The following is a 26,097-nucleotide window of genomic DNA, read 5'->3' on the forward strand; positions in this document are numbered from 1 at the left end:
TCCTTGAAAGTGCTTGAATTTCAATGTTGTGTTTTCAAGGTCTGAAAAGTGCTTGGATTTTAGTTTAAGTGCTTGAAAGTGCTTGACATTATAACTCTGTGTCTTTTACAAAATTGGGATCAGACTGGATAATTAATTTCTGAAGTTTTTGCTATTATAGAATATAATTTTAGATGTTTACAGCATAATACAATGTACATAATTGTGATAAAAAGTGAAGAAAAAAATCACAAGTATATATATTCCTTTAGATACGCATTTTACCCCAGCAGTAAGGTGCTGGAAAATCTTAAAAATGACCCTTAAGAGTGCTTGAAAAGTGCTTGAATTTGACCTTGAAAAATTTGTACGAACCCTGTACATTGATCCGTAACTGGTAACTGGAAATACTTATCACTGCCAACATAATGGGATATTATTGTTTTTAAGGCACGAAGGCAGAAATATGTTGGTATATTTTGGTGATCCACCAACATGGTAGCTCATGTATAGAGTATAAGCGACTTCACAAACTCTTTGAAAAAGCAACCAGGTCCTTTTATAGCCCCTTTGTGTAGCTGAACTAGTATTTCAAAAATATCTGTTTGACATTGTGCTGCTCTCCTGCCTCATGCATGAGGATTTTGGGAGTAGGGGGGCTGATGGAGAGCCGCGCTTAAACATCCACTGCAGGTTTTTAATAGATTCCGCCAGTGTTTGCAGTGACAACATTAACCCACACAGGAAAACGAAAAAACCAAGAATCTGAGCTCTTGTAAAAAATATGTGTCTGATAATTTTCCATAGTCACAATAAAACAAAACATAACTCAACGTAAGACAATCCGACATTACATAACATAAAACCAGCGCCATCATAATGAATATTACACCTCGCACGCTTCTCCCTCTCACACAGAGACTCGTCCTCCAATATCATCCAGATTGAAAATACAGATACATCAAATAAATAGTTAGCATGTTAATGAATGACATAGATTTGATTTGTCGTGCATGGGTCCGGCATAGGCATCTTTTCTAAAGGAAAACATGTTTTCCTCTCATTAATCCGCGGGGTGATTTCACCAGGATGTGATGCAACTTTTGGCAAAATGTGAGTTCTTCTCAGAAACTCAACTGCTTGTTCGCCTGTGGACCAATAATGTTAGATAAGTTGTTTTTTTGGGTCGCTGCTCATTAAAATGTAAATTCATTAGTTTACACTGTAGGAAATGATTTTTGTTGGTTTTGTCTCTTTGACCACAAGGAGAGATATTTGTAATGTATTTATATGGAATGAAAACAGAAAGGACACAAATAGATCCACTCATTTTCAACCTGCACGAGTTTTAACCTTGTGTAAATTATTGGTATACACTGAGCTTCTTATATGTCAGTTTGTGATGGTTTTATCAGTGATGTTGATGCATCTGAAATGTAGAGGATTTTTCTCTGCAGTCCTAAAAACTGCAGCTCATCTTACTTGAAGGGATTTCAGTGTTTTCAGTGCCAAACAAGCCCTTGATTGGGAGTTCTGGTCAAAGATAACATTAATAAGTATCAGTAATTCAACATGTCTGGGGATGTGGATGGATTTTGAAGGTAGATGCTTTAGTGTGAGCTGTGATGGCCGAGTGGTTAAGGCGTTGGACTCGAAATCCAATAGGGTTTCCCTGCGCAGGTTCAAATCCTGTTCACAGCGAAGAAATCCTCACCTTTGCTTGAATGTCTAATAATGCAAATATTACATAGCAAATGGTGTGTCAGAAAATACACCTGTCTGACATCTTAATAAACAACATATGTATAGATATGAGGGGTTGACAGTGCAAATTGTGTAATGGTATTATCAATAGATCAATTACAGACTTACAAAGACAATATTAAAATAACATCACATTTATTTTATTGCTGCTTTTCAACTGAAAAGACATCATGATCGAAATAAAAATGAATAACTAATGAACCACCTCACATTTGTTGGATTTTAATTTGTTTTGCTGCTATGAAAAACACTAAACGAGCTTTGAGGTCACATGAATGCAGCATCTCGCCGCACGCTTTCATCCAATCACAGTCGGAGTTCGAAGCCTCGCCCGGCGATGATTGGCCGAATCGCCTGTCAGTCACGATTCAGGGCGTGGCCGCTGTCGGCAGCTGTCAGATTCAGAAGCAGAGCGACTCACACACAAACGGCAAAAACACGGGCTCGTTTAACGGGGCAAGGCGGATAAATGTCGTACAGTTCCGAGCAGAGATGGTCTTCTAAGTGACAGAGGTGAGGACACACTTCCTGAACAAGTAATTTCATATAATAAATCACTGCCAGATGCTGGAGGTCCGTCTCTTCCCTCAGGTTTAACTAACGCTGTGTGTTGTTCCCTGATGTTTTTAGCATGCACCTAGCTAACGGTTAGCCAACGGTCACCTGGCAGCGACATCGTTGGGGTCATTGCAGGCGGTTAGCGTCTGTCCCTGTGAGATAACATTGGTTTCATTTTCTTAATGTCGCTGTAGAAGTCGACTGTCAATGAATGAAAGCGGGGTGTCTTCACTGTGCTAACTCAGCTAACGGTATGTTCAAGCACAGAGGCGTGAATACGGAATTCTTGGCACCCTGAGAGACTGTTACTCAGCCAACAGCTCTCTCCTCAGCTTTTATATTAAAACAATCCGTCTTGGGTTCTTTTGGGTTCCCTCCAACGGGGAGGAATTACAATTTGCAGTGACTCTGTCTCCCCCCTGCTCCTGCATGATGAAACTGTGTGTCTCTATCCTGCCTGTTTTCACTTCCATGGTATGTTTTTCTCTGCAGATATTCTCCAGCCATCACCTGACTATCCTGACCCCCCCTCCCATCCATCATCATCATGGAGATTGCCAACAACTACGTGCTGATCCATGGGAAGAACATATCCCACAATACCCTGGTGGGCTCTGCCGCGGTGCCCCACATGTCCATCGACAAGCTCTTTCCGGCTCTCCTTGAGTGCTTTGGCATCATATTGTGCGGCTACATAGCTGGCAGGTGGGTTTGTGCAAGAACAGCACACACTTGATGAGTTTGTCTTCGTCTGAAGGATCTGCTGTGTGCAGGAATTCTGGACATTCATGACTTTTTTTCTCCATTTCCACCCACAGGGCAGACATCATCACGGAGAGCCAGTCGAAGGGTTTGGGGAACTTTGTGTCCAAGTTTGCTCTCCCAGCTCTGCTCTTTAAAAACATGGTGCTGTTGGACTTTGGAGACGTCATCTGGGCGTTTCTCTGGAGCGTGCTGGTCGCTAAGGTTGGTGTCTGTGCATCAGTGTTGGGATCGTTACACAACGTGATCAATTATTGAATGGCATATTTAATGTGCGTTTTAACGGGCCAAACACACTCAGATAAACTCACTGGAGTACCTCGCTCAGCATACCATTGCTTTATAGTAGACGGGTCAAGCTTATTTGACATGTTTATTACTGAATCATAAGGAAGAGTCTCTCAAATTTCCCGGATAAAGAGCCTCTCTGTGGTCACACGAGATAGCAGTGCTGTGATGACTTTCATGGTTATGAGGCGATGTTATCAAGCCATTAACGAACAGCAATGTGTAAACACTGTTGTGTGTCTGTATGTGTGGCTGCACTATTCATACGGGTGGATATGCCTGATTTCTCTGTGGGAACTTTGAAGAAATCATGTGAGACAAAGAACCAACAAATCAACAGGACCTGACCTTAATGCTCCCATCCTGTGTGTAGGTGACAGTGTTTGTGCTGGTGTGTGTGCTGACTCTGATGGTGGCCAGTCCAGAAAGCAGGTACAGCAAAGCTGGCCTGTACGCCATCTTCGCTACGCAGAGCAATGACTTTGCTTTAGGATACCCGATAGGTGAGGCAGACACAGAACACAAACACTGATGTATACTCCTCACAAGTTGTTAAGGAATAGAAACGTACTTTATTGAAGTATGTGTCCCCCCCCCCCCCTCTCTCTCTCCCTCCCTCTCCCTCTCTGTGACTTTGTGTTTTATAGTTGATGCTTTGTATCGGAGCACATATCCAGAATACCTTCAGTACATCTATCTAGTCGCCCCGGTCTCCCTCATGCTCCTCAATCCCATCGGCTTCGCTCTTTGTGAGGTGCAGAAGTGGAGGCAGTCCAGCCATCCACAGCACAGCACTGCTGGCATTGTAGGAGTTGTAGTTGTACAGGTATTGTTCATACATTTATGTAAAAGATTTAAGGTCAATAACCATAGCAAGTGTAACACACCTTGTCATTATAAGAGTAAAAACTTTTTTGTTCATGTGTGAAACCAGGTTTTTTTGTTATTTTCCCTCCAAGATTTTTGTTTCACACATGGAAAAAATGAATATATGGGTTATTCTTTTTTCATATTAAATTTTTTTTTAGGTGACTTTTAAAAGAAAATAAAGTCTGATTTTGAAAAATGAAAAAAAAAAAAAAAAAAAAAACATTGTTTGAAAAAATAAGTGTTTGGGAAAAATAGATTTTTCGGAGAAAAAAAATAGAATCTGCTTTAAAAAAAAAAAAAAAAAAATATTGTTTAAAACACAATTTTAATGTTGTGAAAGGGTCTATTTTTTTTTTTTCCTTTTTCAACTCAAGTCAGTATTTTTGTGAATGTATAAATTGAATATATTAACCCAGAAGAAAATGACTTCTGGAGGAGATAAAACTGAGTAAAAAAGAAATCAATAAAACATTTTTTTTAATTGCTATATAGATACAATTTTCTATAATTTTTTGTGATGGCAGTTTTCTTGTCATCACTGTAACAAAGCACAGCTGAGAACTCAAGCCTTCCTTGTTTGTTAATTATTGTCTGTGAGATTCTGTAAAGCCTGGTTCTTATTATAAAAACAGTAATTAACCTCGATCCGTGGCTTAACTACGCTGTATTTGTTTCTTTATGTGAGGGAATTAGGCCTGAGAAGACTTTCAGAAAATGGGAACGCTGACTTGAAAATATTACATTTAGTTTTTTTTTTTTTGAAGTTATTTTGTCTATCCCTCTTTCCGTCACCTCTCCAGGTGCTGAAGAACCCAGTAGTATTCATGGTGATCGTGGGAATCGTCGCTCACTTTGCTCTGGGCCAGCAGATCCCTGCTGTCCTGTCAGAGTTCATAGACGGCCTGGCTAACTCTTTCGGAGGGGCAGCCTTGTTTTACCTCGGCCTCACCATGGTGAGTTTGGTTTTGTCCGGTTTTGTTTTTGATTAATGTTAGCCTTACTGTACATTCAGCTTAATCATATTTTGTTTTGATTGACTGTATATCCAGTTTTTCTTTAAGCTTAGTACAATTTAAATTGAGTAAATTGGTAAAGTAATTCTCTCTGTTTCTGTGGCAGGTCGGCCAGCTCAGAAAACTTACCAGAGACACTGGAGTTGCCTTGATTCTCCTCATCACAGCCAAACTGTAAGCATGTGTGTGTGTGTGGTATAATGTAGAGGTGGCCTTAATTACGATATTGTCTATATTACCGTATATTTAAATATGTTTTTGTTTTTTTGTCTCTAAAATAACCATACACAAACAAAGTAGTTATTACAGGGCTGCTGATTTGGATTTGGATAATCTGTTTATCACAGGTATATCTAATTATTTAATTGTAATAATCAGATAATGCAATAATTGTAGAAGTTACCAGGACTTTAGTCAGTATGTAAATGTGTCCTATTGTTTTCCAGCCTGATCTTAATGAACAACAGGAGCTTTACAGCAGGCGTTAATGAAGTTTCATAGATGTATTTCCTGGCTCTCTCTTCAGCCTGGTGATGCCTCTGGTCTGTAAAGATATGGTGGATATTCTGGATGTGGGAGTGAACAGCACGAGTGCCAACCACACCAGTTTGTCCAACTTTGCGTTCCTGTATGGAGTCTTCCCAACGGCGCCCAGTGTGGCCATCTATGCTGGGCACTACAACATGGAGCTGGAGGTGGTAAGTACCGTTGATATGCAGTATTCTTTCTTTAAACAACAACACAATTATATTGGGAACATTATTGGAAAATACAGGAGCATGAATCTGGATTAAAAAAGGATAAAAACTTCCTGTTTGACTTAAAAACAAGGCATCACCGTGACAAACGCTGATCACCTGATCCCACCACATGACAAGAGTACGCTTTACAAGAATCGCACACACTGAAGCCAAGAAAATTCTAATTTCTTGCCATTCTGCCGTTTCAAATGTGTTTGCTATACTCTGCATCCTCCCCCACACCATGACACCACCCACTTTCACTCTTCTAATTCATATAGTAATAAATAGTTTTTTGAACAAGTAAAGGAAGCTCTTTCAACATCGATGTCAGACCCATTATTATTTTATATAAATTAAAAAGTGGAAGATAAATCATGAGATTCTCTGTAGGTTATTACTTTCATTATAGGGAACACTTTTGTGATCCTGTTCAGACGGTATTTAAATTAATATATATATATACCCCAGCTTCCACGCGGTACGTTATGATCTGTATCCAGATTACATTCACAGGTAGTCTCGTGTCTTGTGTTTTTAAATGTCTTTCTCTCTGTTCTGCCTTCAGGTGACATCAGGGATGGTCATCAGTACGTTTCTGTCTGCCCCCATCATGTACGTGTCAGCGTGGTTGTTAACGATCCCTCTAATGGACCCGACGCCCCTGGTGACAGAACTTGAAAACGTTAGCTTCAACATCAGCATTGTCAGCCTTGTAGCACTGGTAAGAATGTTTGTCTGACGGGAGTGAATCCTGAAATACTGGTCACACAAAAGGGAGCACGGAAAGATGTGAAAAACATAAGAAAGTGATTAAGAATAATTGTTTTCCAGACTTTACTACATGGAGTTACATGTAAGAAGTAGGCAGAAGTTTTATGGACAGTAATATTATGTGATCATGTGTGTCTTCTCTCAGGTGTGGACCATTGTGGTGATGTTGCTCAGCAGGAAATTTAACAGACTTCCTCACCTGTTTGCCTTAAATCTTTTCCTGGCTCAGGTCAGTCTCCAGTCACAACTCAAGTGTTCACATGTAATGTTGGGTTATAATGATATTTAGAGGTCATTTTGTGTTTTCTGTCTCTGTTCATTTATTCAGGAGATGTTAATGAAGCACATTATCTCCTCACATTCATTTGAATTCTCTTTCCTTTACTACTGTGCTTTACTCTGCTCTAGTTCCTGGTGTGTGTCAGTATGATCCTGTGGAACTTCTTGGTGAAAAAAGAAGATAACCTGGTGGGCAAAATTCTCACCTTCACTCTGCTCTACGGATCTCTGTACAGCACCTACATCTGGACAGGTGTGTGTATTTCATGAGCGGTTTAGAACACCTCTGAGTCGATACTAATTGTGTTTATTATGTACACTCTCACACTCTAGTTCTTGGATATCAGTGTTTTGGGTGTTTTTTTTTTTTCAGGTTTAATCCCTCTCTGTCTGGCTCTGACTAACAGAGATGACCTGCTGAGACTGAGACCAGGAGTATTCATGATTTTGGGTTGGGGGTAGGTCAACACACCCAAACTCCTTAAGACTCTTCTGTGAAAACTTAAAAACTCTTTAATGATATATCTGCTTTGTAAAAATGTTGAATTGTGAGAGTAGAATCTCAAACATGAAAAAGCTGTCTGAACATCATGGTACATGTGACTGTGTGTGTGTGTTTGTTTGTGTAGGGTTCCCTTCCTGATGGTCGGAGGTCTTCTGATATCAGGAGAGAGGACTGACACCATAGACTCTGCCTTCTTCTATGGCAGAGCTCAGGTTAGAAAAACGCCAGCTGTAATTTTGTATTTTATTCTCTTTTTCTACTCTGTTCCATTTTTTATTGTGTTCATCCTGGATCATCTCTTCCCTCAGCTCTGCTTGAGTCTGTTTAGCACCTATTCAGTGAACGAGATCTCTGCTTTTACTCAGTCGTCCATGAAGTTTAATTAGTATTCTGGTCTTTGGTATTCCAGATCATCAGCACAGCAGTGGTGCTTGCAGTCAGCCTGGTGCTTGGTGCGATTTCTCTGATGGGTCTCAGCCAAGGTGAGAGGGAGCAGAGAGGCTACCAGGCCCTGAGCAGAGCTGCTGTTGCAGGAATCAATGATGAGCAGAGGGCCACTGGTGGCCTGGAGGATCCGCAACAACAACAACAGCAGCAGCCACAGGTGGCAAATTCACCTGCCTGCAGCGTCCACTCAGGTACAAAATATCAGAATCAGAATCAGTATTCCTTTATTGTCCCACAAACGGGGAAATGTGTTTGCTACAGCAGCTAAAGGACAGAATATTACAAAAAAAGTAAAGCAAAAAATAAACAATATAATAAAAAAGGTAAGAAATAGAATAGACTTGTTTGTACATTTAAACATAAATAAACAGACATTTGAAAAAAAAACAAGAAAAAACTTCCTCCTGATGCCTGACTCTATCACAGGTACACATTTGGTTACATTTCACTGCAGCAATGTGGAGAAATCTCACCTCAAAATCACCTCAGGAATGAATAAAACATTTTTTGAAAAATAAATTGTTTGCATTGTTTGAAAAAGTAGATTTTTGGAAAAATACATTGTTTGAAGAAAAAAAAAAAAATTTATGGGAAAACATTTTTTTTTTTCAAATAATAGAATTTTTGAAACAAAAGCAGATTATACACAAACAATTATAAAGAAGTCTTTGAAGGAAACAAATAGATTAAAAAAGTCTTTGAAAAAGACAAACAGATTATTTGCAAATTAAATAGAAGGCATTGTTTGAAAAAGCAGATTTAAGAAAAAAAAAAAATAATAATTTGAAAAAAAGAAATTGTTTGTTTAGAAAAGAAAACAATATATAGACAGATAAAACGTTTTTTATTTTGAAAAATATATATTCTCTTCAAATAATAGATTTTTTGAAAAAGTTTTTCTGAAAAAAAAATTCAAGTAAATAGTTTTAAAAATATAGATTTTTTTCCATGTCTAAAAATGAGTGAGCGTTTTCACAATTCTTTTGCATTTCACGAAAAAAATAGTTTGTCTTTCTCTGCCAACTCAGGTAACCCTGTTCTAATACCTTTGGTTTATTCTGAGCTGGACAGGGAACAGACATTTGTAGTACATTTGGCTTTCTGAAATCCCTTTAACATTTATGCCTGAAAAACCATAAAGGCTGCATGTAATCTGAATGTCTTCAGAGTTGAAACTAGTCATAACTTTCCATCAATACTGACCAGCAGGTCTTAAGATCAATATTTACACTCTTTCTGTTTTGTTTCCAGACCTCCACGGTTTCTCTCCTCTTCAGTCCTTACCTGACATGATCGCCAGCACGCAGAGGGAGCACACAAACAGCACAGGTAACAAACGCAAATTTCATTATTTACTTTTCAATCTTTGGAATTTAAATTGGATCCTAACCGTCTGTTTTCCTCTCCAGGCCACAGTGGGGCGCTGTGTGACGGCCAACAGCAGCAGGGTCCTTCGTCCTCAGAGCAGCCGCTGAACCTGCCACCACCCGGGCCTCAGACCACCGATGACAAACAGACAGTCAGACACGTTCTGCTCTGTCTGCTGCTCTTTGTCAGCCTGCTCGCGGTGAGGATTAAATGTGTTCTTGCTTTAAGAAAAAAAGCCTAGTTAACTTGTATAAAGTTATAATATGAAGCTGAGATGTAAACTGTCAGGATAAATGTCCTGAATGTCTCTGTCTGGATGTAGAACCTGTCCAGCTGTCTGTGGTGGCTGTTCAACAAAGATCCAGGAAGACTTTACCTTGAACTACAGTTCTTCTGTGCTGTAGCCAACTATGGACAGGTACCAGTGTTTGTCCTCTTTAAATGTATAAACAAGTGTTTAACTTCAACTACAGCTGTAAAATCATAATTCTCTTTGTCTTTGTTCAGGGCTTCCTGTCCTTTGGGATCTTTGGTCTGGACAGACACCTCATCATCCTGCCTTTTAAAAAGAGGTGAGACTTCTAGATGATCGGCTGGTTGTCCGACACGTCCAACATGATTTCCTTTTACATTAAATGGTCAAAAGAGGCACACAGACTAATGTTTGTGTCCGTGTCAGGTTGCTCGGGCTGTGGCAGGGCAGGGAGAGTGATGATTTGAGTCCCTCAGGTGTACCAGAGGAGGTGAGGCTCACCTGTACCCAGTTTGTCCGCTACCACAAAGACCAGTGTGTACAAGACCTAGTACACACACGCAGGTAAGAGTGATAGTTTCTGTGTGTTTTGTCCATGCAAATTACTTTCATGTCTGTCTATTAAAGGAGAAATACACTTGAACTAACATTGTGTAAAGTAAATGATTCTATTCTGAAGTGCTTTCCTGGCTTTTACCGCTGGGTTATTATTTTTCTTCACCCTGATTTTTCATAAATGTTTTGCATCATCTTTGCATGTAATCTGTTGATCTGTTTTGCTGCAATTGAGACATTTATAGACATATAATATAAATAAAACATTTTATATTATATGTTCTACAATTTCTAATTTAACATTTGTTTGCAGTACATGTTTATAGTTACATAGAAGAATGAGCTGTTACTGACACTATTGCCTGCAACATTTGGGCTTTTTTCTGAGCTTTATTAATGTTTCATTACTGTTTTAATGTCTTTTCAGTGGTATGCAGGCCACAGCAGAAAGATTAGCTCATCTATCCTGTTTCCGTTGTTTACTTTTTAGCAGTAAGCAATGTGAAATCGTACAATAATTTAAAAGCTGAGTGTGAATTTGGGCATTCTACTGAAAAAACGTTACTAACTAAAACACTTTCGGATTGATTTTGAGTCTTGAGAGCTCTTCTTTACTTTTATTCTAACACATAAAATGCTTTCCACTCTTCATTTCCTCTCTTTTTGCTGGTTCTTTCCTTTCTTCCCCCTTATATTTCCTTGTATTCCTCCCTTTGCCTGCCTTTTTTCCCCTTTCCGTTTCCTCCTCTGTCACCCCCTAGTGGCTCAGGGGAGAGTGTGAGCGCTTCGACAGGTGAATCCTTCCTCTGATAATGACAGGTTCGGACGAGGAGGAGGAGGAGGACTGGAGGAGGAGGAGGAGGAGGCTTTGAGAAATTCCCTCTCCCATCAGCCCCGGCATCTACACCTACATCAGGATTCTCAGGAGCATCCAAACCAGAATCTGCACCAGATTCACCAAAGTCACGATCCAGCTGAATCCTGTGACCGACGTTCGCTTCCATCCCAACTTCAGCTTGTGCCTGAGAATGAACACCAAGCACATATTTACAACTCTGACATCCCAGAGGAGCCGATTTCACAGATTCACTCTAACCAACACCTGCCCCAGCATGGTTTAGCCTCTAACCCGCCCCATCCTGATCAGAATCCCCCGCTCCATTTAGAAAGTGTGTTTCGGGGCAGCGACTTGGTGGACTGGCTGGTTGAGCGGGGCCTGTGTGCCGGGCGAGCCGAGGCCCAGCTGTACGGTGTTCGACTTCAGCTGGGAGGAGTGTTAGATCACCTGACAGGTCAGCACAGCTTCAGGGATGAACCCACTCTGCTGTACCAGTTCACACAGGGGAGAGGGGAGGGATGGTCCAGGAACGTTTGAGAGGAAATGAGGAGATAAGGAGGTGGTGAAAAGGAAGAGATACCAAGCAGCAACCACCATGGCTGAGAGCCAAAGCGGAAGTGCCTTATGGTGCAGCTTATCCAACAACCACTGGACTGGCTCTGGGAAGGCTAATTGTTCTGAAGTCAGTGAAGCAGATCCATAACTTCTCCTGGAAAAATCATGGAAAATCACCTCTTTGTAATGTGTGCATTGGTGGCAGTTTTGTTCCAGGATGATACCAAGAAGTATTTTTGAAGGTGTGTTTACTGTGATTGACATGTTTCCTGGGCTACTCATGGTGGTTGCTGCTTGCTTGTCCGCTCAAGGCTTCACCTAAATTTGAAAATATCTGAGAGTAATTACAGACAGAAAAAGTGATAGCAGACGTTGTGGAGACAGTTAAAGAATGAGAGGACGAGCAGGAGGAGAAGACGAGCGCTCCCTGCTGGTACGTCACGTCACCTTCAAGTCTTCTTCACTCCTCTTTTTGAAAAACTTTTAGTTCAAATCTTATCACCACTCTGAACTGAGTTGGCTTCGATCATAATCATTGTTGATTTTAGTCACCGTCAGACGTGAACATATACAATCGCTCTCTGATTATGTGACGGTAAAAAGATTTTTCATCTTTCTGTGAGCCAGTAAATTCACATTTTTGTTTTGAGGACAAGTCGTCCATTCATCAGCCTGTCGATATTTTATGTGACATTTTGCGTGCAAGCGATGAGAAGACGCTAAGAAGGAGCAGTGCTGTGTTTTCTCTTAGCCAATGAGCCGCAGGGCTGCTCACTCCAAAAGCCAATGGCGTTCTTGCCTGCTCATTCTGTTTTATGTTGTCATGTTTTCTTTCAGATGAGAGAAGCTGCCTGTTATTTCAGTATTTGATATTTTGCACGCTGTGTCTTTTAACCACTCTGGTCTACGTCGACTACTTGCATGACCCGGAGCAGAACAGACTTCTGCTCAGCACTGAACCTTTTGCACTGACTGAATAATGGCATTCTTGAAATCTTTCAAATTAGGCAACTCACTAGATATTTGTCTTGTGACGATGCAGTGGAGAATGTTTGTTATCTTTACATCGTGTAAGTGCGTTGCCGCTGTCAATTACACCATTTGTTTGGATTGACTGTTGTCACGTCACCAAATGCAACGCAACATTTCAGCTCAGGCCAAACCTGAACTGAAGTTTCTTCATCACTACAGAGTGTTTTGGGCAACCGATCACAAATTAGCTTCAAAAAATGATTTTTATCAAAACCTCAAAAGCTCTCAAGTGTGTTGTCAAAGGAGCAATTTGTAAGATATTGACAGAATATGAGTTTAAATATACAAAAAAATGTACTAACGTTATCAACGGAGTGTGAAGAAAGCTTTGTAGCACGCTATTTTAGTAGACATCTCCGTAACACAATACACAGATGTCTTTGACATTAACATCAATACTACCGTTTCTTCATTCTCTTGATAATTGTGGTTCTTATTTGGAATGTTTTAAACAAAAATTTTAGCCATTTCACACCAAATTGCTAACGCTAGCTAGCTACAGCTGAGGATAGCTAGCAAAGAGCAGCATGTTGTCAGTGTCTCTGGTTATATTCTGCCTCCGTTGCTTTTGGAGCTACAATTGAATTTTGGACATATCCTAAAAGATTACACATTTAAGTGAAAAGTGTCTGAAACACACCTGTCCATTTGAATTTTGAATTTTATCTTGTTAGATTTTGATAGGGCTGATAAAGTCATGGTAACGGTCCTAAATGATCTCATATCGTACAGAAAACTGACTGAAGTCGTGACATTACTGAACTGTTTACAGACTCGCAGCACACTCACTACACTACAACTGCTGTTCGCCTGTTCAGTTGCTGCTGATTTGTGACTTGTTACTTTGAGGTTCATCACATGTTGTCAGGACTGAAGAAGATGGATGGTGACATATTTACATATGAGCCATATATGTTGACCCATGTGTCTTCTGCCAACTGACACCACATTTTAAGTTCATGCAATTCACACCAGGTCCTTGTGTTTACTGAGTTGTTAAAACGAGTGCCTGCCTGCGCCAATGTGAAGGTGTGTGTGTGTGTGTGTGTGTGTGTGTAAATGTGTTTGTGTGCATGAACAATATGTCCTGAGTTTCTGTGTGTGTGTGTGTGTGTCAGCGTAAGAGAGAACAAGAGAGATTTTAACGTGCGGTTGTAACTGTGTTGTTGATCGATGTTTTGTTTCAAGTGCATTGCAGTAAATCAATCAGGGTCGACGACTGTGTGACTGCAAGAACGACACAAATAAACTTTTGTTTGCATCCAAAATCGTACGCGTTTCACTTTGTCACGACACAAGACTGACAGATTTTATTACATGTTCACATATTCCACAAAAACCTGTATTTAAAAGGAAAAAAATGGAAAAAATATATTTTTGGGGGGGTCAAAGAGGAGAACAAAAATCTTAAAACATTAATAAAAAAAAAATGTTTTTCATCTTAAATGAATTTAATTTTGCTGTTGGAAAGTGAGCAGCACATTTAAATGGGATGTTTGGCACTTTGGATGTTAATGAAATTCTTTTGACATTGATTCCACTCCGTAACTAAAGATCCTGAACTTCAGAACACCGTCAGACTAAAGAAAGAAAAAGGATTTTACAAAATATCTCTGAACTCCGACATACAGTACCTCTAACATGTACAACAGGCAATCCAGATCTGCAAAGACTGTCCCTCATCGCTACAGTCACACCTGAAATTAAGATTTTTTCTTTGGTAAGAAGCTACAATTTAAGACCATTTCCTACAGACTGTCTGCTCTGCAAAATACTGATAAAAAAAAAGTTAATTTCCACATTTAAAGTGTATCAGATACACTGATGGTGACAGACACGGTGCAACATCACAATCAGTTAAATGCTTCATTTTCACCGGAGCACAAGATGAGATCTTCTCACGACTGTTTCAGAATTCAAACACAAAGATACTTGAAACAAGGCTGAAAGTCACCGACTTCCACTGGCTTAACAATCATTATATTCTATCTACTTCTGTTTTATCTGCGCCTTCTGAGTTGAGTAAAGAAGAAATGAAGTAAACTTTTCCCTCAGGTGATGTCACGGTGCTCTTGAACAAGTAAAACACAGGAACCCTCATTGCGTTTGGCAGCAACACGGTGAGAATGTGTGTAACCGTCGATGTGATGTAGCGCCGGCTCTGTAAAAGGTCAAGGTCGAGAAAATGTCACCTAATGTCCAAAACTCTCCGCCAAGAAAAGGAAAGGTTTATATTGTAAGAGTTCAGTCAGCTGCTCGTCACATTACACTGTGTTTGTGTTCATGGAGACTTTTCTCTTTGCTGAAACCATCGTGAGAAGATCAGACCTTGCTTCTGTCAGTTAGTGACTGTAAAACTGATCTGTCATGGCAGCCACGGCTACATTAAGACACGTAAGTGCTTGAGGAAAACAGACGCTCACTCAAGCTTGAGACATTCAAAAAGTCCAAATGTACTAAATGTTTTTTCTATGCAAATCCCGGGAAAGCTTAATGGCTGCACTGGTTAATCGTCTGATCTCCATAATCCACGGCAGACGTTTAAATGAATGAAAAAAGAGAACAAAAAGTGGCGAAAGGTTTGTGACGAAATCCTGAACAGATTCTCCCACAGCGGGGTCAAAGCGGGGCCTCCTGTGGAACAAATTGCTTCGAAAAAGCTCTCGTGATAATTTGGCACACTTGCACAATTCTTCATGGAGGCGATGAGAGAAAGAAACGTATCAAGAACAAAACTGTGATGTACAACAGACCGCTAACAGAAAGGCAGTCTTTGGTTGACCTGAGGCTGGAAACTCTCCGCATGACAAGAGCTCATCAGTCTGTTATCGCTATCACATTTCCAAACTATCATAATAAATAACAAATGTGAAAAATGTAGTTTGGCGAAATTGAATTAAGAATCTGTATTGCCGTGTTTTGGGGTCGTCCTTTGGTGTTGACACATCAGTCAATTCAAAATCAAGGTGATGTTCATTTTAAAGCTGCTTGTTGCAGGTTCACAAACAACAACTCAGCTTCATTTGATAAAAAAAAGTTTAAATCCAAGGATTTTCGGGGCCCGTCTCAGAAGATATCACTTCTGTTAGCACTGAGAGATTTCACATCTCAGGAGGCAGAAACTGTCGTCTGCAGCCTGGTGTAACATGACCTGAAGACGTTTCCAGACTTTCAGAACAGATCACACAAGAAGTATGATGAGCCTTTGGTGTGACCTTACAGAAATCTCAGGGCTCATGAGGACAAAAGGTCGCGCACCACTCAGCGGAGAGTTGAATCCAGAATCATCGCCTCTTGCGGTCCTGCTTGATCTCAGCCTGGCTCGGTCCGTTGCTGTCCATGCCGTCCACCTTGAGGTGAGTTTTGCCGTAACGTTTGATCAGCGCTCCGGGGAGGAGAGCCATGAGGGCGATGGCGAGGAGCTGAGCCAGCGTCCCCCAGGAGAAGATGTCGTCCAGGGAATGGATCTCTGAGAGGATGGAGCCCGTGCGAACGCAGATGAAGTTGTAGGGGATCAAACCTGGAGGAGAGAACGGCAGCCGAGTGATCAGAGTTTGCGGCTACCTGTGTTGTGTGCGTTGTGTGTTTTATTTAGTGTGGTGTAGCCTCACCTATGAACACAGAGAAGAAGAAAATGGGCATAGGGATGTTGAGGACAGGACAGGTGATGTTAAGGAACCAGTTAGGAGTCATAGGGAAGAAACGGAGGAAAAGGAGGAAGAAGAACAAACTGCTACGGTTTTCCTCCACCTGACAGGAGAGGGAAGAAGAAAAAAGGGAGAGAAAAGAACAAAGATGGTGAGAAGAATTGAGGGGAAAGTAGATGAAACCAGAAAGAGAACGAAAAAAAAAATTGCTTCTTTTTTCTATCACAGAGCTGCTGGCATGGTGAATGGAGACGCCTACCTTCCTCTGCAGCAGGTCCACTTTATCAGGGAAGAGCTGAACCACATGCTGCTTCCCAAACGCAGCGGAGAGCAGGTAGCAGAACGTGGAGCCCGTCGTGGTGAGCAGGCAGGCCAACACCAGACCCTCCCAGGGCCCGAATATGGCACCAGCTAACATGTTCTGAAGGATGGAGGGAGTAATGGATGGATGAGAGAGATGGATTCAAGTAATTTGTGTGAACCGGGCACTGTATGTAGAGTCGCCACAGAGTGAGGAAGATCTGTGTGCTACGGTTCGCCTGAAATCAGACAAACTAAACTTTCTTGTTTGCTTATAGATATCTTCATCCTAAGTCAACACGATGGAGATATTCTGAGAACTCTGTCAACCCAAAACTGCCTGAAGTTTTTAGACGATGAATGAATTGTGTCTCCAGGTCTTGTCAGAATCATGTAACTGCGTGTGTTTGCAGTGTGTCTCACCAGGAAAGAGGAGCCAGGTATGGCGAAGGACTGTTTGTAGAGGTAGGCGCTGCAGAACAGCAGCAGGACGTAGCCGTGATGTTCTCGTTTATAAAACTTGAGCATCTCCGCGAGCTCCCGCAGCTCGTCCAGGTCCGACGGGAACTTCAGCCTGCGTGGTGAGACGCAGAACAACAAATAATTGTACCTACTGACCTTTCAACTTATCATGAATGAACAATAAACAAAGTTTTCACCAGCAGTCTGTGAGGTCTGATGTCCACTGGCTAATTTCCTGTGCAGGACTTGGTCAGTGATTTACTACATTTCCCAGAATGCCTTTCATTATTATTATTATTATGAAGTTTAAACTATGTTTTGAGTGAAAATCATAAGCTTGACACACCACACCATGGCTGAAATAAAAGGAATGATCATATAAGAAAGAAGAGAGGGGGCTGTGTGTGTGTGTGTGTGTGTGTGTGTGTGTGTGTGTGTGTGCAAAGGCAAGGGTAACAGGATACATTTGATTGAGGGACAGAAATAGTGTCGCTGCCTGTAGACTTGAGCAGAGGGTATGAAAACACTCCTCTCTCTCTCTCTCTCTCTCACACACACACACACACACACACACCAGAATCCCCCCAACTTGAAACTCAAGATGCCGACTTCCTCTCCCATCTGCTGGGACATTCAGCATTCCTTCTTCCTACTGGTCAGCGTTCAACCATTCCCTTCTCTCATTGGCCGGCAGGTTGATGATGCTTGAGCGCTCAGATACATGAAACTGTATGAATGTACGTACTGTATTAAAGCAGGGAAATGTGTCATCGTGGGCACTTTTAATTTCGCTTACACATAACCCCGTGACACACACACACACACACACACACACACACACACACACACACACACACACAGTGTTGATATAGACCCCTCAAGCAGAGAGGAACTAGGAACTGAGCTGTGTCACGTCAGGATAAATATTGAGAGTAGGATGCTGTTAAAACTATAAAGAGTGATAAATGTATGTAAAATAGCCAACTGCAATTTCTGAAAGAAAGGAAAGGAAAAAACCAAGTGAAAAAAAATTGGGGCAGGAGAGTTTTCTTTTTTTTTGCTTGTTTCCACATCAGAATTAAAAATTTTTTTCATCCACATGAAACTTTCACACACTAAGAAATCCTATATAAAAACTATATAACTATATTTTTTATCCTGATTTTTTTTCCTTTCTAAAATAATAATAATACAAATCTTTCACTTGGTTTCACAAATAACAGTTTTAGAATTGTTTTATTCACTGTTTCAGGACATTAAAAAAACACAAAAATGTCCACTCATGTTATTGTTATTATAACCTATTTAAAAAAAAAATCTGCTTCAAAACTATTTTCTATCTCTTTTTAAAAAACAAAAAACAGTCTTTTTCAACAAATGTATTTACGGAGCCCCTAAAGGGACATGGGGTGAAAAAATAAAATAAAACGTTTCTCGTGCGCACCAGAAAGTATCTTGTGCGCACAAGAAACGTTTTATTTTATTTTTTCACCCCATGTCCCTTTAGGGGCTCCGTATGTATTCTATTTAAAAATAATCTTTCAAAATCTTCTGAAAAATCTCTTCTCTAGAAATGTTTTTTATTAAAACATTTTCTGCTGAAATTTCATAATAATTTTTTTTGCACTTGGTTTATACACGAACATTTATACATTTTCAGACATTCTATTTATTTTCAAAAACATTTTTATGAAAAATCTGTTTTTTTCAATCATTCTTTTTTTCCAAAAATCTGTTCTTTAAAAAAAATCTATTATCATTTCCCCCAAAACTTTTTTTTTCTAAAAATCAGTTTTATTAAATTTTTATTAAATAAATCTGTTTTTTCAATCAATCAATCTATTCTATTTATTTTTTTCAGAAAATCTGAAAATTTTGTAAAAAAAAAAATTTCCACTCAGTTTCATGCATAAAAAACATTCACTCAAGTTTAGACATGAAAAAAATATTGTTTTAAAAAAATCATTTTTTTTCTATAAATCTATAGGCTACTTATTCCATAAAGTCTATTCTTTTTCAAAGTTTTTTGAGACATGAAGAACAAAAATTCAATAAGCTGAAAATGTGTTTTTTAAAGTATTTTTTGTTTAAAAAAACTCCTCCATAATTTTCTTGTTTTTTTTTTGTTTTTTTTTAACTATGGAGGACAAATTCATTTTTGTTCATGTGTGAAACCAACTGAAAAGGAAAACATTAATAAAGCACTTTTTGTATTCACTGTTTTTATCCTAATTTCTTTGCCAAAAAAGAAATCTCCTGAATTTTGTTTGGTTTTTACTATCTTTACAACATGACAAGAACTTTGTATTATTAATCTTGAAAAAAAACTTTCACTTGCTTTCAGACATGAAGAAGAAAGAAAACGTATCTTATGAATCTTAACTCCAATATCTCATCACTGACATCACAGTCACATGCAGAAACACACACATACGGCTGAGCGAACAGGATGCCAACCAAGTGCACTCACTCCACGTTTGAATGACTTGATAAGTGAGAGTATAATATGAGTAATATGGTGCAAATACACAAACGCACACACACACACACACACACACACACACACACACACACACACACACACACACAGACACACACACACACAGTTGGGTCATGATCTTGGCCTCAGAGCGTCTTGGTCGGCGTTATTCTATCAACCCCAGACAACCTCACACTTGACCGTCTGGCACATTACAACATACCACTAACGAGACTCACGCACACACACACACACACACACGCACACGCGCACACACACACACACACACACACACACACACACACACACACACACACACTCTAAGGAGTAATGCGATCAGTCCAAAATGTACCGAGAGGAGAGAAAAAGAAAGGAGAGGAGATGAGACTATAAACAGACTTTTAATATTTAATAGCTATACTGACATTTCTATTATTAACATTAAATCTGAGAACACGATGTTAATATGACAAATCTACGGGTGGCCGGTGCTGAAACGCTCAAATCCTCACAGACTGTCAAGAACTGGTTAGCGAGGTTGTTATTTCCTTCATTTAATTCCTTTACTTATACCCTCCCTCCCAGGGATCCTATCCCAGCATGCACTGGGAAAGAGGAGGGTAAACAGTGTTGATTGGTGTCTATTTTTAAGAAAAGTTGTTTTTAGAGACTCATTCCTAACTCGTCAAAAACTTCTGGATGGAGGTCGACTGGACCCACAATCCCAGAGTGTCATTATGTGACAGGTTGGGAATAAGAATCAAAAATCTACTTTTCAAACAAATAGAACCTTTAAGAGGTTTTCAGGTAAATATGAGGCGTCATTACGACTCTAAAGTTTGAGACACAAACGTCTGTTTCAGTAAAACATGTTTACACCTGTTTGATTTTCACTCATTGTCTCTCTTTTCTTTCAGTTTGATCTGCTCACACTTAATGTCCTGAAACTGTGATGACACCATAATCAAAAATCATGAATATCTTCAGATGAATGACTTGTCTAACTGTCTAACTCACCTTTTCATGAGCTACGGAGGACGGCACAGTTTGTCCATCATATCTCCCACAAAAAAAGTTAAACAGATGTGTGGACACGTCCAGTTTGCTCCTTTAGCACAATTTAAGTACATTTTAGTGCCATGTTAAGAGTTTTAAGCATAATTTTATTCCATATCGACATAATATCGTGAATTGCAATTATTACGTTCAGGAGAATCATGATGTGAAGTTTTCATATCGTCCCGTACAGTCACAAGCCAAAAAGATTGAGAGCCATGACGGGGGAAGTTTTTGTAATCTAGTCTCTGAGACACTTGATGTTTCTGTAACACAGGAGGGAAAACCCGGACAAACACACACTGCAGGCTCACTGCCAGGGTTTTTTTAGAACAACTCAGATCTTTTTTGTTTTACTTAATAAAAGCATCAACACCAAAGTATGTATATACTCATTTATAAGCAAAGCATTCCACGTTTTGTTTAGGTAAAAGTATTGTAATTTTTATTTAACGTACCTGAAGTTAAGTCCCTTATTTTGCAGAATGACTCCTTTCAGAATTATATTTTATGACTGGGTTATAATTAGAAAAGCATTAATGTGCTAATTATACTCTTCATGCTGCTGAGTATCTTAGTAAACATTACCTACATCATAATTTATTCATATTAGTAACCCGAATGTGCAAAGTAACTTGTAACTAAAGATTTTCAGATACATTTAGTAGTGTAAAAAGTGCAACATCTGCAAAAAAATGTAGGAAAATAAACAAATATAGTGTCAGAAATTGAGATTACTCAAGTACTTTGACATTGCATTTAATACGCCTGTTAGGCCAGTAGTTGAGTAAATGTACTTCGTTACTTTTCATCATGCTGACTCAAACACCTGGACACAAACTGAATTTTTGGACAGGCTGTATTAAAAGTAAACATCTCTTCCTGTCAGTATTTGTATTGCCTACTTTTTCATCCTAACTGTAAATAATCACAATATTTTTAGAATCAGCCTTTTTATAACTTTCTATCTCACAGCAGAATTGGTGTAATAGCCCAGAATTAGACATATTTTGGGTTGTTTACTCTGTATGTTACACAGACAATAATGAAAGTTTGGACATAGAGTCAGTGTGTCTCTGTTCTCTGCCGCACCTGTACTCCTGCACCGCCTCGTCCTGCCCCTCGGAGCCCGGCTGGACGTGCTCTAGTCCCGGGGGGAGATGAGTGGACAGCAGGTAGAGGTAGAAACTCGCCGCCGCCACAATGGCAGCTAACCCCGCCACGGAGCGCATGTTGCTGCCCGCTGGACGTCGCTCTTCACCGGCAGACTCCTCTGGCTCCTCGGCCTGGAGTGAAGAGGAGGGGAGGACCTCCGAGGGGGGGACGCAGGTCGACGGGTTGTGGTTCAGTTCCCCGAGGAGGAGCGGTGCTGCCTACCGGCCGACGGGCTACAAGTGACGGTTGACATTCTGGCCGGGTTCGGCCGGAGGATCACATGGCAGCCGGCGACCAACAACTTTCTTAAGGGACACTGTTGACATGTGTGTCACACTATAACACAACCGCGCACACTCAGGACTTTCCTCTTTAGTTCCTGCTACTTTGACAGCTTTTATTTATTATTTTAACCCCACAAACATTCACACAGAACATGTTTAACTGATTTAAATTAACTTTCTGTGTGAGTTCTGATATTTTGTTTGGACTCTGGATTTGTACTTACATGATTTATCCACTGGAGGGCGACACAGTAAAGGCCATGAGGAGTTCACAGGTATAAAATTATATAAACTTACATTTTGCAGTGGAATTATTAATAGATAGGATCCTTATTATGCAGCACACTGATCCCATCACTGGGTCACTTGTAAAATATATATATTGTAAGCAGGTTTTTGCAGAGTAACTTAATATTAAGGTTTTTTTTCTTGCTTTTAGATTTTAACTTTCTCTATTGGTCTCAGATTTTCATATTTGTTCTGATTTTCTATGTCATCTATTTATATTGGCTTTAATTTTTTTTTTTAATAAACAGTGAAATGAAAGTTTAAACAGTAACAATATTTAACATAACAATTTATTATCTGCAGATGAAACTGTCTATTTCATGTTTTATTGGTCACTTTACATGATACATTTTTGTTAAATATCCTTTATTTATTATCCATTATTATGATCTCTCTTGTCTTTTAAATGTTTTTGAAAACTTATTTTTTAAAAGTTTTCTCAGTGATTGTATTTGCTTTATGAATTTATACACTCTTTGTGTCTTATGTTCCTTTTAATGGCTTTTAGCTCGCTTTGTTGTGCGTTAAATCAGCTATTTTCATTGTAAAGCACTGCATTTTGAAAGGTTGTATATAAATAAAGTTTCATATCATAATAATTATTGTTTCTAATTTTTTTCAGGTTGGATTAATAAAGTCCGTGGACTTTTTATTTATGGCAGATTGTATTTATGGAGCCAGACCACATGAGATGAAACAATTACAAAACATACTTTTCAGCTTATACATGGATACATTTGATTAAATAACCATATTCACAAATTGAAAATATTATCCTCTAATAAAGACGACGGTCACACTGTCAAGACGCCGTGTTTATTTCTTTTTCATCTTTCGGGTCAGATTTTTAGGTTTTCGGAGTCGCTCCCGAATCATCTTCTCCTGCAAAAGAAGTTCAGAACATTTTGTAAACAATCTCAACTTATCATGTGTTTGCAAATTACAGCTGGGTACCCAAATCTGACACTCAACAACGAGAAGACCCTCTCTAGTCCCAGTGTTTGGATTGTCCCATCTGGGCTACTGTAGAAACATAGTATAACATGGAGGGCTCTGTGGAAGAGGACCTTTTTTTCCTCCTGTAGATATAAAAGGTGATCGTTCCAGCAACCAACTTTCCGGTCTTCCATCTATCAGTAGTCGATGGAATATTTAGATGTGTTTCCGAGTATAACAGCGCTCTAAGATGAATTGTGACAGGGTGAGGGTCACTGCTGAGGGGTCAGTTGTATGAACACTTTCCAAAGGGACATTGTTTTGTTGCAGCTAACCAACTTTTGACGTTGTGCATCTAAAGACTTGGAGGTGTTGAACTTCAATATCCAAACTTAACATTAGATTTAAGTGATTAGTTTCACATCTGTTCACTTTGTTCCTGTTACATAAAGGTAAGAATATGGCCATATTTCACATACTGGTGAGAACACGTCATCTCGTGCTGACATCAGATCCTGAGTGGAATTGACTGTGTCTGATAATACAAACTTCAGATTTAGAAAGTAACATTAAAGTGACTCAATGTAATCGCTAAAGTTTACCGTTCGTATCCACAGAGTTGGGCTTGCTCCTTTTTATGTCGTCCAAACTAATTCCCAGCATTTGCGGCACGGCCACGTCTTCTGGGATAACTGTAGGATTGGAGGAAATTCCATCAGACGCAAATCCACAAAGATATTACTTGGTGCTACTCGAGTATGTGAGTAAGGATTACCTAGACGTCTGGCAGGGGACTCAGGTGTCGTCGCTTTGAGCCCGACCACGACAACAGACAAGAGCAGGAAGACGATCGGAGCTTTCATTTTCTACAAGAGAGCGCTCGGGCTTAGTTCAACCCTCAGTCTGTCTTTTTATGGCAAAACTTAATGATCCTTTTTTAATCGTCAGTGAAAGCTGGAAAGAGATTTTAAATAATAACTCACCTTTGCTATTAAACTCAGCAGCAGGAGTCTGTGAGCAGGTCTTAAACAGTGAAGCTTTTATGATGTCTCTGTTGAGAGTCTGACTTTTATATTAGACTGGCAGGGATCAAGCCGGGCGTGTCTGTGCGGCAGAGGTATCTTAAAAATCTACCCAAGTCAGTTTGGAAGAATGGGCTCTATAAATAAATCACTCACTGGCGTCTTGTACTTCAAACTACCTGTATTACCTGGTTGTTTTTGAACTTGTAAATGTAATTGTGGGTTGGGCAGTATGTGACGAGTTGGGATTAAGACTCCAAAATCAACTTTTCTTACAAACAGGACCTTTAACATCCAAACACTTACAAAAAAGTGTCAATTTGCCAGCTGGATATTGTCCAGATGATGCTGCAGGCGGATAAACATCCTGTCTGTGCAGTATTTGCTTCTCACATCTGGCAGCAGCACAAGTCTCTGAATCTGTCTCTGTAATATTCAAAAATGTAAAAATTCATCTCCCGCCCGGTCCTCAAACATCCACCTTGCTCTCAAGTGCCTGAAGGTAAACAGTTGCAGACCCAGCAAACACCCTCCCTCGAGAAAATCCCAAAGAAGCAAATATTTGCCTCTCACATTTTTCTTGAAGGTCGATTGGAAAGAGATCTCAGACACGAGTTCAGCACCGAGGTCTCATGAAGCTGCCGGCGGAAGTGAAGTTAGCAATCGTTGACTTTTTTTCTGTTTGTCATACGTTCCAAGATGTTTGCATGACATTGAAGAAGAAAGTCAATCGGTGCAGGAAAAACGCTCAACGCATCAGTTCTGTCAAATATTTGCTGGAGTTACTGCACACTCAGCTAATTAAACCACAGGATGATCAATGATCCATAATTATCAGGGCTACCACACGTTTTCGCGGCTCTTCATCGGGTATGTTAATTGCATGAAGCTACAACACGGCGTGTGTGTGCATGTGTGGACATACATTACAGGACTCTGGGTTGAGGATTTGTGTGTGTGATGTTTGTGGTAAAATACAAATTGATAAGGGGTTTAAGGGACGGCTGCAGCTTCCCGTGGACGCTGAAAGTGAAAATCAGCGCTACACATAAAATACAATCCTTGGTATTTGCTTGTTTGCTCAGAACCAGCCACTCAGATTCGTATAAGACTTCAGATTTATTCACTCTTCTCTACAGAAGAAAATATTTAACAAAATCTCTAATACAGAACATAAAGAAACATTATTGACCGCAGTTCCTAATATGTACACGAAGTCTGTTGTCCGGACAGACGGAGAAAAGAAAAAGAAAAGAGAGAGGAGAGATGGGAGGAAAGTGATACACATGTCAGACATTTACACTTACTTACAGAGAACAGTGCCGCAATCCTAGCTGAAATAAATAAAACACGCGTGCTAGGAAAAATGCCTCTCTACTGTAATACTGACGACCTGATGATCTTTACAACTCCTCCCCTAATCTAATAAAAAAGCATTAACACTCCTCAACTCTAACACAAACGAAGCAGACCCAGGTGACGACACTCTGATTCAACGTCCAGGGTCTCGCTTTTTAACAGCGTGATGTTTTTGTGAGAAAGCTGAATGTCGGATGTTAGAATGTCTGTATCACCCTCTGGTGGATGACTGTGAATATTTGACTTTGTGTCGACATTTGCTGCGTCTCAGTTCAGGGTCTGCATCCTTCGGAGGAGCATTTGAAGGCCAATTACGTCACAACGCCGCGCGAAGGCTGTCCCAATCCGAAGGCTCCTCCAAATGCTCCTTCTTTTCCCTGTTTCTGGAGGATGCACAGCTACTATCCTTCATGGCCTCACATATCCCAAGATTCTTTGCGCGCCCAAAAAAGAAGAAAGAAAGAGAGAAAATGGCGACATCGCTTGGCGTAGATCGTCACTTTCGATGCGATGTAAGGGTAAAACATCT

The 26,097-nt window shown here is 39.9% G+C and overlaps 2 protein-coding genes, 1 long non-coding RNA gene and 1 other non-coding gene across 6 annotated transcripts; 2 read left to right on the forward strand and 2 right to left on the reverse strand.

Moving 5' to 3' along the window:
• The first annotated feature begins 1,598 nt into the window (after positions 1–1,598).
• On the forward strand, positions 1,599–1,680 carry trnas-cga (transfer RNA serine (anticodon CGA)). The gene has a single exon. It is a non-coding gene; the product is annotated as a tRNA-Ser (tRNA).
• A 438-nt stretch (positions 1,681–2,118) lies between these two features.
• gpr155b (G protein-coupled receptor 155b) lies at positions 2,119–13,848 on the forward strand. Of its 2 annotated transcripts, none has more exons than XM_030442366.1 (20): positions 2,119–2,256; positions 2,794–3,006; positions 3,120–3,267; positions 3,725–3,854; positions 3,999–4,177; positions 5,022–5,174; positions 5,341–5,408; positions 5,761–5,932; positions 6,543–6,698; positions 6,894–6,977; positions 7,157–7,280; positions 7,401–7,485; positions 7,657–7,744; positions 7,942–8,170; positions 9,231–9,308; positions 9,389–9,546; positions 9,670–9,765; positions 9,855–9,919; positions 10,027–10,164; positions 10,975–13,848. In XM_030442366.1, exons 2-20 carry the CDS (start codon positions 2,849–2,851, stop codon positions 11,528–11,530), a joined length of 2,865 nt encoding a protein of 954 aa, XP_030298226.1. In that variant the 5' UTR covers positions 2,119–2,256; positions 2,794–2,848; the 3' UTR covers positions 11,531–13,848. The 2 variants fall into 2 exon arrangements, with proteins under 2 accessions (XP_030298226.1, XP_030298227.1); XM_030442367.1 differs by having other exon boundaries at positions 10,917–11,097.
• Positions 13,849–13,851: 3 nt separating this feature from the next.
• On the reverse strand, positions 13,852–22,012 carry LOC115596907 (transmembrane protein 41A-B-like). The gene is made up of 5 exons (XM_030442368.1): positions 21,617–22,012; positions 16,951–17,101; positions 16,487–16,648; positions 16,192–16,330; positions 13,852–16,100 (listed from the first exon to the last, which is right to left on the reverse strand). Exons 1-5 carry the CDS (start codon positions 21,754–21,756, stop codon positions 15,865–15,867), a joined length of 828 nt encoding a protein of 275 aa, XP_030298228.1. The 5' UTR covers positions 21,757–22,012; the 3' UTR covers positions 13,852–15,864.
• Positions 22,013–22,879: 867 nt separating this feature from the next.
• LOC115597169 (uncharacterized) lies at positions 22,880–25,974 on the reverse strand. Of its 2 annotated transcripts, XR_003987038.1 has the most exons (4): positions 24,171–25,974; positions 23,963–24,053; positions 23,790–23,879; positions 22,880–23,133 (listed from the first exon to the last, which is right to left on the reverse strand). It is a non-coding gene; the product is annotated as an uncharacterized LOC115597169 (long non-coding RNA). The 2 variants fall into 2 exon arrangements; XR_003987037.1 differs by having other exon boundaries at positions 23,963–25,974.
• Positions 25,975–26,097: the final 123 nt, after the last annotated feature.

Source organism: Sparus aurata, chromosome 15, assembly GCF_900880675.1.
Source record: "Sparus aurata chromosome 15, fSpaAur1.1, whole genome shotgun sequence".
NCBI classification, from domain to species: Eukaryota; Metazoa; Chordata; class Actinopteri; order Spariformes; family Sparidae; genus Sparus; species Sparus aurata.

Coding starts and splice junctions, on each gene's coding strand:
- gpr155b (XM_030442366.1), top strand. CDS start 2,849: ATGGAGATTGCCAACAACTACGTGCTGATCCATGGGAAGAACATATCC. Junction 3,855..3,998: donor TGCTTTAGGATACCCGATAG/GTGAGGCAGACA, acceptor TGTGTTTTATAG/TTGATGCTTTGTATCGGAGC. Junction 8,171..9,230: donor TGCCTGCAGCGTCCACTCAG/GTACAAAATATC, acceptor TTTTGTTTCCAG/ACCTCCACGGTTTCTCTCCT.
- LOC115596907 (XM_030442368.1), bottom strand. CDS start 21,756: ATGCGCTCCGTGGCGGGGTTAGCTGCCATTGTGGCGGCGGCGAGTTTC. Junction 16,331..16,486: donor TGGACCTGCTGCAGAGGAAG/GTAGGCGTCTCC, acceptor CTCTCCTGTCAG/GTGGAGGAAAACCGTAGCAG. Junction 16,101..16,191: donor CTTCTTCTCTGTGTTCATAG/GTGAGGCTACAC, acceptor TCTCTCCTCCAG/GTTTGATCCCCTACAACTTC.